Below are 12675 nucleotides of genomic sequence, written 5' to 3'. Positions count from 1 at the left end.
ACACATATACTGTATATGGACTATAATAGAATAAGAAAAAGACAACGAAAGCTCAGGCCCTGAGTTTCCCGTGGTGTCACCGCCCCCTTGTGGTCATTCACAGTCCCTACACCAACATGTCCGCCTCAGCTTGAACTCGGAAACAAACGGCTTTCCGCCAAACTCGCGGATCATTTCCGGTTGCTCACATTTTACTCCCGTTTGAGAAAAATGGCGGACATGGATGAATTGTTCGGGAGTGATGGGGACAGCGACAATGAGCAGCGAGGTAATTATGTCTTTCACCCGTTGAAAAATCCGAGTTGTTTTTGAAGTTATCTTAGAGCGTAATCGGGTTTTTTTGTGATGCTAAAGAGATTAGCTTTAGCCTAACGACGATTGGAAAAAGTGGAACCTGCGTTGCGTTACACTAATCTTATGTTATTCGTCAACAGGATAATTTCTTAAAGCTAGCTTTGGTAGAAACGGGTCCAAGTTTGTTCTATACTCTTATTTGTTTTTTTAAAAGCTAGCTTTACCAAGCTCACCAAGCTAGCTCTCGCTGTGTTTGCATTAGCTAGCTAGCGTAGTTCTGGGAGCTTCCTCCGAATCGTAGCTCTGTTCATCTCATCATTAAATCAAATTGCTAAAGTGCATCTTGTTAATACGAGAGAGTGCAGTCAGATTACGTTACATATATATCCAACTTTGTCATAAAGAAAACCTATCATACACCAGTTTCAGTAAAAATATTGATTCATATGCACATCAACACTTATATCACTGTATTTATAATTAATTGAATATGTTGCTTCTTTACTGTAAACTTGCAATAACCAGCTCAGACACATCTGCTGGTTTACTCTGACACCGTCAGAGAGCTTTTAATTCAACTTTATACATATTATTGAGTTTGCAGTGGTGTTGCCAATTTGAATGCAGTCCAGGACAACAAATGAAATGTAAAATAGCATCTAAACCTCCTCCCACCAACTCTCTGGTGATCCTGCTTGCATGGCCACAGATGTTTATGGGATATTTTGTTGTTGTGTAATAGCAGTGAAATACACCTATAATATATGAACGTCCATCCTGCTTCCTCACTACAGAGTCTGGTTCTGGCTCCGGTTCAGACTCGGAGCAGGAGAGACCCCGATCCGCCAGCAACGCCTCGGGCAGTGGCAGCGACAGTGAGAGGGGACAGGGCGATGATGATGATGATGAAGAAGGCCAGGAGACGGGGAAACCCAGTATTAATAAGGTTTGTGCCTTATTGTGTTTGACTGATGACACTCTGACCCCTACAATAACCCCCAGTCCAATGACATGTACAGTAAGTCAGGTATTAGCCCTGATGCTGCTTCAGCTCCTGCAATAATCTATGATTATTGCTATGATTCAATATAAGATAAGTAAGAGAGATTTTGTTGACCAATGATCTTGCCCTCACTTAAAGAACATTTAAGCATATACATGATATATTCATTCTTTCTTTCTTTTAAATACAATCTGCTTATCAGGTAAATATGGTAGGATACCGAGCTGGTGCATGTGCACTCACACACATTGAAAAAAACGTCCCTGATTGAAAGTTAGTTGTTGTTTTGCAACCACTCTTAGCTATAATGTTTTTTTATTTCCTCAGCAGCAGGTCGAGCCCACTAGGGGTCAGCCATCATGAACAAATGGTCAGCCTGCTGGAAACACAGAGGAATATACAAACATCGCACCTTGTGCAAGAACATTGTTCTTATTCTTTCTCTTACTTTTTTCTCAAAAACAGGACAATGTGAGCATAATTATGAAGCGTTATTTAGGGTTTTCAAACTCAAAATTCCTTCAAAATAATTAAATCTACATTCTATTAGTTAAAAAATGTAGGCTTGTATACCAGCAGACCTAGTCCACATGAGTCCTCCGACAGGTCTGGACCACTTTTTAATTGTGTTTGTAAGAACTAGAAAGTTAGAGAATGCAGCAAGCTCTCCTAAATTACACACATTTGTTGCTATAAGTGTTTCTTGCATGAGGTCAATTAATGTCTTCCCTGCCTTCCTCACCTTTCCTTCTCTAATAGGAGCTGTTTGGAGACGACAGTGAGGATGAGCAACACAGTCAACACAGTCAACACACTCAACGTAGCGGCAGCGACAACCAGTCTGAGCGGTCTGGGAACCAGTCGGACGCTACCATGCACTCAGACCAGGGAGACAACGACCACTCCGATGCAGAGCAGCACAGCGGCTCAGAGCGCGGCCATCGAGACGAGGACGAAGACGAGGAGGACGCCGGCCACCGGTCAGACAGAGGAAGCCTGGCTGGCAGCGCCATTTCTGGGGAAGGGAGCCCTCGCTCTGAGAGGGGCAGCGTCCGTTCAGACAGAAGGTACGCCAACGCACGCTGGCTGGTTTCATTGGAGACATAAAACAAATGTCAGAGGACCAGATCTTCATTTATTTTTTTCTTCCCGTTTTAATCCAGTGTGCACAGTGATGCTCGGACTCCGCAGTCGGGGCAGGGCACCCCTCACTCTGACGGAGAAGCTTCTGGCAGGGAGAACCAGTCAGATGACGAGAAGTGGGAAGGAGGGGTGAAGAGCGACCAGTCGGAGGACGAGGAGGAGAAACGCCATTACTCTGATGAAGAAAGAGAGAACTCTGATGACGAGGGGCCAAGGAACCGGAAGACAGGTACTCTTCCGGTCTCTAGTGTCAAAGGTGGAGGAAATGTTGTCATGCACCGGATCACGAGCCCAGCCGTCTGTGATAATCTTCACACGTGCAATTTTGGTGGAAGAGGATTAGTGCCATCTGTGAAAATGTTAATCTCAGGCCTCTGAGATTAATAGGAGATTCATTTTTTGTAGGTGGTTTCATTTATGGAAGATGTGTTTGTCCTGTATCTTTATTTTATACCAAAGTGATGCTGCTTCATCAACTGTTGTAATTGTCTTTTCAGAGTCGGCAAAGGGCAGTGACAGTGAAGATGATTTTCTCAGACAGAAAACCAAAGCTAAGGCCGCCTCCGATTCCGATTCAGACAGCGATATCGGAACAAAGAAAGGAAAGAAAGGTAAGACGTCAGACCTACAGGGTTGGTTCTCAGTGGTATTTACGAAGTTGCCGTTTTTATTGCTCTTTTGTACTTTAAAGTAGTCCCTCTTCCACACTGTTTACAGTAAAAAAGACGGCAGCAGACGACCTGTTTGGAGAGGCAGACGACATCTCTTCAGACAGCGATGCAGAGAAGCCTCCGACCCCGGGACAGCCCCTGGTATGTGTCTGTCCTCTTGCTCGGTCCACTGATCGTCAAGCCTCTTTGATTGTGCCCAGTCCCTTTTCTCTTTTTTTTTAAATACGAGTTCCCAAATCTCTTTTTCCCAGAGCCTCTCGCTAAGCCTCTCCGAGCTGATCCCTATTATCACAGGTCGTTGAATCATACAGTTTTTTTTAATTTTATTTTTTTAAATGTCCTCTTCCTCTCCTTCTCTGTGTGTGTGTGTGTGTGTGTGTGTGTGTGTGTGTGTGTGTGTGTGTGTGTGTGTGTGTGTGTGTGTGTGTGTGTGTGTGTGTGTGTGTGTCTGTGTGTCTGTGTGTCTGTGTGTCTGTGTGTCTGTGTGTGTGTGTCTCCAGGATACAGAGGATGGGATGGAGGGCGAGCCGACAGAAGAGGAGCCGGCGCCTGAGACTCGTATCGAAGTGGAGATCCCCAAAGTCAGCACAGACTTGGGATCTGACCTTTATTTTGTCAAGCTGCCCAATTTCCTGTCTGTGGAGCCCAGGTCAGAACCACGGCACTTTCAATAATGAAACGCATATTATACTTGCTGACAAGTAATCTAGAATATACAAGGCTATTTTTTTAAATCAGGCCATCATTACATAATTTCAATCAAAATTCATGGAGGACAATGAGGCAAGATGGCATCATCAATCAGTTTGATCCAAATATTCTTATGTCTAATTGTCACTTGTCAGCACTCAGTGAAACACGAGAGAGACGATATTAATAATTGTGTGCAATTTGAGCAGCAGTGCACAAATATAGGGGAAACACTTCATTTGTTTTTTACTCATTGTGATTTTCTTTTAATCGCCCTCTATAGACCCTTCGATCCTCAGTACTATGAGGATGAATTTGAGGATGAAGAAATGCTGGATGAAGAGGGACGGACCAGGCTCAAGCTGAAGGTGTGTAGTCCATGTTGTGTGTGTGTAGATGTGTTTGCAGTTGTCTATGTGGGCTGGAATTTAAATAAATTCAAAGTGATATCGGGTTCTAAAAAAACACAAGTGTACATAAAGCCAATGTTTTTGTCAAGAGTGACCAGAGAGGATTCCTTCTCTCTCACAGGTGGAGAACACAATTCGGTGGAGAGCAAAGAGAGACGAGGACGGAAATGAAACACGAGAGAGCAACGCACGCATTGTCAAATGGTCTGATGGCAGGTGTGTATTGTGTGGAGGTTTATTACATGTACAGGAAGTCTTCTTTCCCTGGTTTTAAATGACTTTTTTTTTTTTTTTTTTTATTCTTGCCACAGCATGTCCCTCCACCTGGGAAATGAAGTGTTTGATGTTTACAAAGCTCCTCTCCAGGGCGACCACAACCACCTGTTCATCCGACAGGGCACCGGGCTTCAGGGACAGGCTGTGTTCAAAACCAAGCTCACATTCAGGTAACGCAATAACATGCTATTGTTGTTATCGGCAACGGGATGCGAGACTCCCAGAGACGCAGAGTTTTCACTCGAGGCAAAAAAAAGCGATGTTGCTGACGTGGCTTTGTCCTCTGGCAGCCTCTGTTCAAAACAACAACAACATTCAGAAATGTACTCTATGCAGTAAGTCCTGGATCACCTTATGCTAGCTGCCCAGGTTTCTACCAATAAGAAGTGTGTAAGCCTCTTACCAGCCCCCGAGTCCACCTTGGATGTTCTGTCTCCTCCACATGGGACTTGAAGTCAGACTCTGGCCAAAGCTGCTTTTATTCACAACAGGCCTCCACGCTGCCAGGCAGGACATTACCATTTGCTGTGGTTGTGTAATATCATCAGAGCAGACTTTTGATTCAGATTAGAGCTGAAGCTTCCTAGAGACGAAATAGCGAGGGCACTGCGGTTTTTCTTTTAAAGGGGTGGCGTCGCAATTTATCAGAACAAAAACATTCAAGCATGGATCCAGATTTTGGGCTTCAGTGATTTCTGTTCCAGTCGGTTAATTAATGAGACTCGATTTGCCGATGGAAGCAATAATTACACCTTCATTCACTGCAGCTTTTCCTAGCATGCAGTGGAGACTTCTAGTGGTCTCAGAGTAGGATTGTGAATCTGTTGTAGGTTAAACTGAAATATTTTTTTTAACAAATATGTTGCAAAGATGTCTAATGTGACATAAAGACCTATAATTTGTTTTAGATAATTTCTTGTTCAGTAAAACTAGTATATAATGGCCCCCAGTGGGCATCATATGAGCATGAGACCATTAGCAGGATTATACATCACATGGTCCCTATGCATGTCCATGCACGAGATGGAAGGCCCATTCATAAAAACATGGTTCCATAGCGCTACTAGTGGTCAAAAACTCCTCCGGTTCCTTTTAATTTGTCTGGACTAAAACAGGGTTGGCAGAATACTCTGATGCTTTTCCAGTTTGCAATGAAAAAGTAGTGTTTTTATGGTGAATTCAGCTGTTCTTTAAAACTACATTCAAAAAATAAGAAGAATAAAGCAAGCCATGAACACTCATGTCCACTCAAAACTTAATGTTTGAATATTTTTAAAGGCATTTCAGGAGTAATGCACCTTAAATCTGACGGGGTTTCCTCTGTATTTCCAGGCCCCACTCCACAGACAGCGCCACCCACAGGAAGATGACCCTGTCCCTGGCTGACCGCTGCTCCAAGACGCAGAAGATCCGAATCCTTCCCATGGCCGGACGCGATCCTGAGTCTCATCGCAACGAAATGATCAAGGTAACACACACGCTTTCACGCTGTCCCATCTGTGCGTTCCGTCTTTCCTCGGACCTGTTTGAAAATGCTTCTGTTGCCACAGGGACCGGGGCATTAAGCCAGTTGTAAACAATCACCGTGCCCAGTTACATAAAGGCATAACCCGACGTGCTTGCATAATGGGGTCACAGTGAAAGTGAAATGGAAAGAGTGTCAGCAAGTATGGAGGGGGGGCTGGTTACGTACTGTCAGCTGTTAAACCACTGTGGCAGAACTTTTGCTATGGCTATATCAAAAAAAGCAAGGAGAAGCTCAGATAACCACACACACAGAGGGAGAGCGACCTCATTCTCTGCTCAGATAGACACTAATCCACTGTATCTTAGCGTAGCACATAGTTGTTTGCTGCTATATTGTATTCTGGATCCTGAATATTGCACATTTAAGGTAGAGTAGGAGCTGGTAACATAAAAACAGCTTAATAACATTTTGTTGCTTGTCAATGGCAACTCTATTTGCCAGTTGCATTTGTACTGGCATTAAGCTGCAACAGAAGGTTTCAGAACTTGTTGTTTTTGGTTTGTTTTTCAATGGAAATCTTAATCACCGTTGGAAAGAGCCAACAAACAGCTTGTTCCTCAAAGTACAGCTTATTCAGCTGGGGGGGGGGGTGACTTGAGAGACGTTTGGCTAATTAGCAATGGCAGATTGGCAGCCATGGCTGGCTGGTAGAGGACTGCAAATATTGATAAAGAATTCATTTTAAGTAAGTACACATGTCAGAAGATGGTAGATATTTTCGTTACAGACATTTGTGAAGTCTTAGTCAAGGGAACATATTGTACCTTTTTTTTTTTTGCTTCTGTAAACTGATGATTCCCCATATTCGTCAGACTAGTGACGGTCATGCTTTTAGTCCATATTTTGTCACAGAACTCCGTGGTTTAGTGCTTTCCAACGTTACGTGTTAAACGGATTAACATGGCAGCTGTTCAGTTGCACTCGCAGCTAATTTCTGTTACATTTCCAGTGTATTTGCAGAGTTCGATGGTCCGCATGTGCTTGAACCATCTCAAGTTTCCGTGTAGCTCAGACCTTTAACTGTAACCGCAGTCTTTCTTCCTTTCATTGCCTTGAGCTGTCCGTTTCAGATACTTTGTTATTCCCAGTAGGAAATAGCTTTGTTAAAGCAGAAATGTCATCAATCACAGAACAATACGCAGGAAAAGGTGCTCAAGGAGGTGGATATGAAACAATGTACAGTAAAAACCATAAATAAAACCCTTAACCCTGAGACAAGTATTGGAACAGCTTGATCCATAGTGATATTTTAACTATATCCTGAATATGTACTGTACGATGATGATGCAGATTAAACTTTAGCTGAACAACGATGATATATAAAACGAAATGTCAAACGTGAAGCCAGTGCTTAAAGTAATTCCTGCCGGTGTGTCTCCTGGCAGAAAGAGGAGGAGCGGCTGCGAGCTTCTATCCGCAGAGAGTCCCAGCAGAGGAGGATGAGGGAGAAGCAGCACCAGAGAGGCCTGAGCAGCAGTTACCTGGAGCCCGACCGCTACGATGACGAGGAGGAAGGCGATGAAGCCATCAGTCTGGCAGCCATCAAGAGCAAATACAAGGGAGGAGGAGGGCTGAGAGGTGAGGACGAATAGACGGGCACTTTTTTCATTTTTTTGATTTCTCACTAGGTTTTTAATGAAGTCATTAACAATTTCATTTTTATGCCCTCTCTCGACCCAATCTAGAGGATCGAGCTAGGATCTACTCATCAGACAGCGATGAAGGCTCGGATGATGACAAGGCCCAGAGGCTGATGAAGGCCAAGAAGCTAGATAGTGATGAGGTGGGTGTAGTATCTTGCTCAACAGACAGGGGGCAGTGTGATGCAGTTCACCCTGGAGCTTAAAAAACACCCTCATGTGAACTGAACAGGACAAGAAATACTAGTCCTTCTCAAGAACATGCACTTAATTCTGCCAGAAAAACAAAATGCAACTGTGACCTCACAAAGTACAGAACGTCTGCTGCTGTCGGCATCAGTGTCATCCTTCCTCTTCTGTTTTCTGCAGGAGGGCGAGGGATCGGGCAAGCGAAAAGCCGAGGATGACGAGGAAATGGCCACCAAGAAGGCCAAGAAATATGTCATCAGTGACGAAGAGGAGGAGGAGGAGGAGGAGGCGGCGGCGGCGGTGGTGGAAGACGATGATGATGATGATGATGATGAATAATTCACTTTTTTTTAAGGTCATTCCACTGTATTATCAGTGTTCAGCCCACATGGCATGTAAACAGCCATATTTTGTTTTGTATATTTTTCTTAAGACCTGTGCGTGGGTGGAGTGTGTTTGTGTGTGTGACTGCTTGTTTATGATGTGTACAGCAGAGGTGAGAAATAAAAGAAGTGGTTGTCTTATGTAACCAAAGTTTCCCAAGGTCCCCGTTTTTTATAATCTTTTATTAGCCTCCTGATTCACATGCATGAATCACACTGTTATGAGTTCAGGAAACATACCGCTTAGTTTAGTTTCTAAACAAAATGAGGTTAATAGGATAAGTACTGCGGGTTAATTTGAGATTAAAATGGGAAATTAGAAGATCCGCAATGCCTGCCACTTACCCAAACACATCACTGACATTGTTTAAGTGTGTTTTACCTGTTTAGCTTTGCAGTAAGTATTTGCCCTCGAGGAGAACTGGAGAGGAAAGTTGTCAGACGAATGTCAGCTGGTGTTAAGAGAGCCAACTCACCCCACCTGACAGGAGAGGCAAGAATCCAGCGGATTTGGGAATTGAGATAAAGAAGAAGATCCTCCTCAACCTGCCTGCCAGCACAGGAAGGAAGGGGAGGGAGTTGAGACCTCACTGGGATTTATGGGTCTTTTAAAAACAAGTTGACACTAGTTCCATATTCTCCCTCAACCACCATAGTAATAACCCCCTCCTCTGCCAAACACCCTCCACTCAAAGACACTGCTAGAAATTGATAGATTGGCCAGTTGTCCAACAAATCTTTTATTTGAATTAACAGATTTGACGGTGGCTTGATGGCATTCTATCAAGAACAACATAACAAATTAATCACGGTTGTGTATCAACGAGCGTCGTATTTTTAAATTAAATCATATTGTGACCTTTTGTAGAATTCAGTCAAACCCCGTTTAATATTTAAAAGTAGAAATCGGAGGACTCGGTGCGTCAGCGCTCCGGTTGCTAGAAAGCAGGTGAGGTGGGGTGAGGTATTGTGACTTGATCCCTTTTGAGCCACAGAGTGAGAGAGGGGAATGCAGGGGGAACAACAGTGCCGGTTACTGATTCAAGTTCATCAGCCTGAATGACGCACACACACACACACACAGAAGCATTTAACTGGGTTCCCAGAGATAGATAACAACACTCGTATCCGACCCCCCGACCTCCAGCTCCGTCCAGACAGGACTGGCTTTAGCTACCCAGACTACACCACTGGTAAAAGTAAGTGATTAAGTAAAAGTTACATGAATTGGCTGCATTCTCTCTCTTGACAACGACCTTTCGGCGACACACACACACATTAACATGGCCACAGATCAGTATGGAGGCCTCTTGAATACTGTCCACATGGTACATGCTTGTATATGAGAGAAGCTCTGTCAGCACAGCGGTGTTTATAAGACCCTTTGGTATGTTCTGAGTGTCTGGAATGAGCTACCAGTTCCTTGTAAAGTCATAATGAAGATGCTTTGTTTGGTATATTGTGCGACTGAGGGTGAGGTGAACATCTGCATGCTTGTACATGCATGTTTGTGTGAGTGGATCCTCCCCAGTAAAGCACACCCTATGCTATATATATATATATATATATATATATATATATATATATATATATATATATACACCGGAGCTGTTAAATGCAGCTTCATGCAAATGTGTGTCCTCAGTAGTGGTGTGCTGCGCTGTCTCAGACAGCAGTGGGTTATGTAATCCCAATTCCACACAGGAAGGAGTGGGGAAGAGACACTGCTACACAGAAGATCCCTTTTAGACCGCCTTTTCCGCAGCGTCGTCAGTCTAAACGCTCATGAGGCGGAATTCAACGGAGGAAGTCACAGAGCCGCATCAGAGGCGAGACGTTCTATCTAAAAGCTCCCAGCACCCGAGGTGGGAAAGACGTGACGTAGGGAACACGTGTTACCAGGGCGACCAGATCGGAAGAAGATAAAACGCGGGTAGTTGCTCGTACTATGCCGCCATTGTACGCATGGACGTGTTTATGATGCACAGCAACTTCGCTTGCGGTTGAAGAGTCGTATAAATATGTGAGACGAGCGAAAAGTTCACCTTTTCGTAGTTGTTTTGACGCAGCGAGCTCATCAGATTCCCGACGCTAATTGAATACGTCACACGGCTGACGAGTCCAACGTCTCACTCGTTCCGCAAAGCCGGGGATGCTAACGCCGGGATCTGAACGCAGACGACCGTTGCGGCAAACAAAGTTCTATCTAAACGCTCCGGTTCCCGGCATATTTAGGCTCGTCTGTCTAAAGGGGGCTTGCCTTTCTGCCATTACGCCTGAATCGTTTGTCTAAAAGGGGCTTTTGGCTCGCCTTTCCACCATTCCCGGGGATCGTGTGTGTAAAAGTTGCTCGAGTCAGCACTGACCTATAGGGATGAGGCAGAGGTCAGGGCTGCAGCATATCGCCCCCTTTTTTAGTGTTTTTCCTCCCTTCCTTGTCTTTCTGTCCACTGTCCAGCACGTCACAGTTTCTGTAAGGAAAGCACAGACCGTGTCACAGCAGAGCAGAGTGACCTTTTTCCTCTCCCGACAGACACCGAAGCAGCAGCTGAGCCACTTGGACAAACTCTGGTGTCATTCAGGGTAACTTGCCACTGTTCTGCCAATTAGGCCCGAGGGGAGCCGGGCGGCTGGGTCAGTATTGGGCCAGGTGCTGGTTAAAGTATCAGCCTCCTCTTTGTTTTCTTGCACTGATGACCTGGTTGACCTCTGTGTGTGTGTGTGTGTGTGTGTGTATCCAGATGCTGTCTTAATTTGATCCTCTGGAAATATTGTGGATATTCTGGATATTCATTCATCGTACCAGGAGGCCTACGCTAAACTGAAATACCGTTTTGTTTTCCAACCCTAAACATGAAATTTGTTCATTGACGGGGTTTAGTCAAGTCAACATTTCCATTTCTTTTCTTTCCTCCTTCTCTTGTTTACACCGTGTAGATATTTTGTATTTTATTTTCGTATTTTGTACTTTCATATTTTGTATTTTGTACTAAAAAAGTGGAAAGTTATCATTCAGCTTTATTACACGGTCCGATGGACATATTTGTAACCATGAAATGATTATAAATAGATAGAGAACAGTGCAGCCATTAAGTTGTTTCCCATGCCTGGAATGAAGGAGAAATGACAAAACTTATTGTTTCTTATTTGCCTGTTCTATGGCTTTAATTTAACTGTCTAACTCTGTGTACCCTGACTGTATTTCATAGCCCGGTGCTCTTTACCCCGTCTCAGTGTGTCCCTTCCCCCTGCTGCAGCTTATATAAGAGCTTAATAAATAAAATAGAAACACAATACCCTACTCTCTCCACAGGATCGTCAAACACTCACACATGACACTGGCCCACAGGCTGCAGCGAGGGATTCGCAGGAATATTTTCCCTTACCCACAAGCATGTGTGCATTTTTCCCACACACATACACTGCAACATGACTGCAACAGTTCAATATTATGTTTGTTTTTTCCCTTCTTTCTGACAGTAATGATTTAGGTCAACATGTCCTGCCGAAGGAATGGGACTTAATCTATAAACAACAGGTTACCTTCAGCTGTGAGCTGCTCTGCACACAGATTACACTCGAGCTTTTCTAAAAACAGACCAAAAACAGCAAGGTGACCCTTGCCAGGACCGCTAGCCTCATTAAACACAAAAAGCAGGTTCGTAGTCCCTCAAATGCACCATTAATTACCGCCTCATTAGCTATACCATATCTGATTTCCTGATCATCCCATTTAATTCAATTATAATGAAAAATAAAATGAAAACAATTATTATAGCTGACCTGTAAGTCAAGGATGGTAATTACTGGTTTGGTATCCTTTCGAAAGGTTTCACCGTTGTTCGGTGGTCTGTGAGGACAATACATTTTGAGTTTCACCAACATGACATGCTTACAGTGGAGCAGACAATGACCCTGACCCAGGTGTTATGCCTGCATCTCGTGTAAACAGCTCGAAATGTGGGTTATCACGGGACATCAGGTGTGACATTTAAGGGCTCCAAATGGGTCAGACCTGAAATTTGACCTCCGATGGTAGAAGACCGGCCCTCTTCACCACCAGTATAAATACCCGGGTTCCTGCAGTCTTCGTGGATCGGTCCGTCTACCTGTGGTACAGCGCTCTCTGTGCTCTCCTGATTTTTGAAACCTGGACGTTTTTTTGCATGTGAAAGACGAGTTGGCTTCCCGCGATGAGACAAACAGCCTCGGCGCTGTGATCTCTCTGGCTATTAGAGTAGATAACAGAATGAGGGAAGGTTGCAGGGTGAAAGCTAGCCAAGTACTTTAGTCCACTCCTCGTACCTCACACCATCCTCAAGTTAACCCCCGACCATGTTGGCTTAAAGTGATGGTTCGGAGAAAAATGCACCCTAGGTCATTTCCACCATGACATCCAGCCAAATACCCCCTCAGAAGCATTTTTAGCGATGGTCAACATTGGTCAA

The 12675-nt window shown here is 44.2% G+C and overlaps 1 protein-coding gene across 1 annotated transcript; it reads left to right on the top strand.

Annotated features, from left to right (window-relative positions):
- Positions 1-162: 162 nt before the first annotated feature.
- leo1 (LEO1 homolog, Paf1/RNA polymerase II complex component) lies at positions 163-8360 on the top strand. Its single transcript, XM_084008682.1, has 14 exons — positions 163-268; positions 1089-1240; positions 2057-2364; positions 2461-2669; positions 2938-3051; positions 3158-3252; positions 3612-3760; positions 4085-4169; positions 4333-4427; positions 4523-4657; positions 5820-5955; positions 7401-7593; positions 7701-7798; positions 8025-8360. Exons 1-14 carry the CDS (start codon positions 211-213, stop codon positions 8181-8183), a joined length of 1986 nt encoding a protein of 661 aa, XP_083864808.1. The 5' UTR covers positions 163-210; the 3' UTR covers positions 8184-8360.
- The last annotated feature ends 4315 nt before the right edge of the window (positions 8361-12675 follow it).

This window comes from Eutrigla gurnardus (genome assembly GCF_963514095.1).
Source record: "Eutrigla gurnardus genome assembly, chromosome: 1".
In the NCBI taxonomy this organism is placed as follows: domain Eukaryota; kingdom Metazoa; phylum Chordata; class Actinopteri; order Perciformes; family Triglidae; genus Eutrigla; species Eutrigla gurnardus.
Note: the sequence above shows the minus strand (reverse complement) of the source record. Positions and strands in the feature narration are given on the sequence as shown.

What these genes read in the sequence shown, in the direction of transcription:
- leo1 (XM_084008682.1), top strand. Translation starts at nt 211, where the DNA reads ATGGCGGACATGGATGAATTGTTCGGGAGTGATGGGGACAGCGACAAT. An exon ending in GGACCAGGCTCAAGCTGAAG is followed by an intron (nt 4,170 to 4,332) that starts GTGTGTAGTCCA and finishes TCTCTCTCACAG; the next exon opens with GTGGAGAACACAATTCGGTG. An exon ending in AAAACCAAGCTCACATTCAG is followed by an intron (nt 4,658 to 5,819) that starts GTAACGCAATAA and finishes CTGTATTTCCAG; the next exon opens with GCCCCACTCCACAGACAGCG.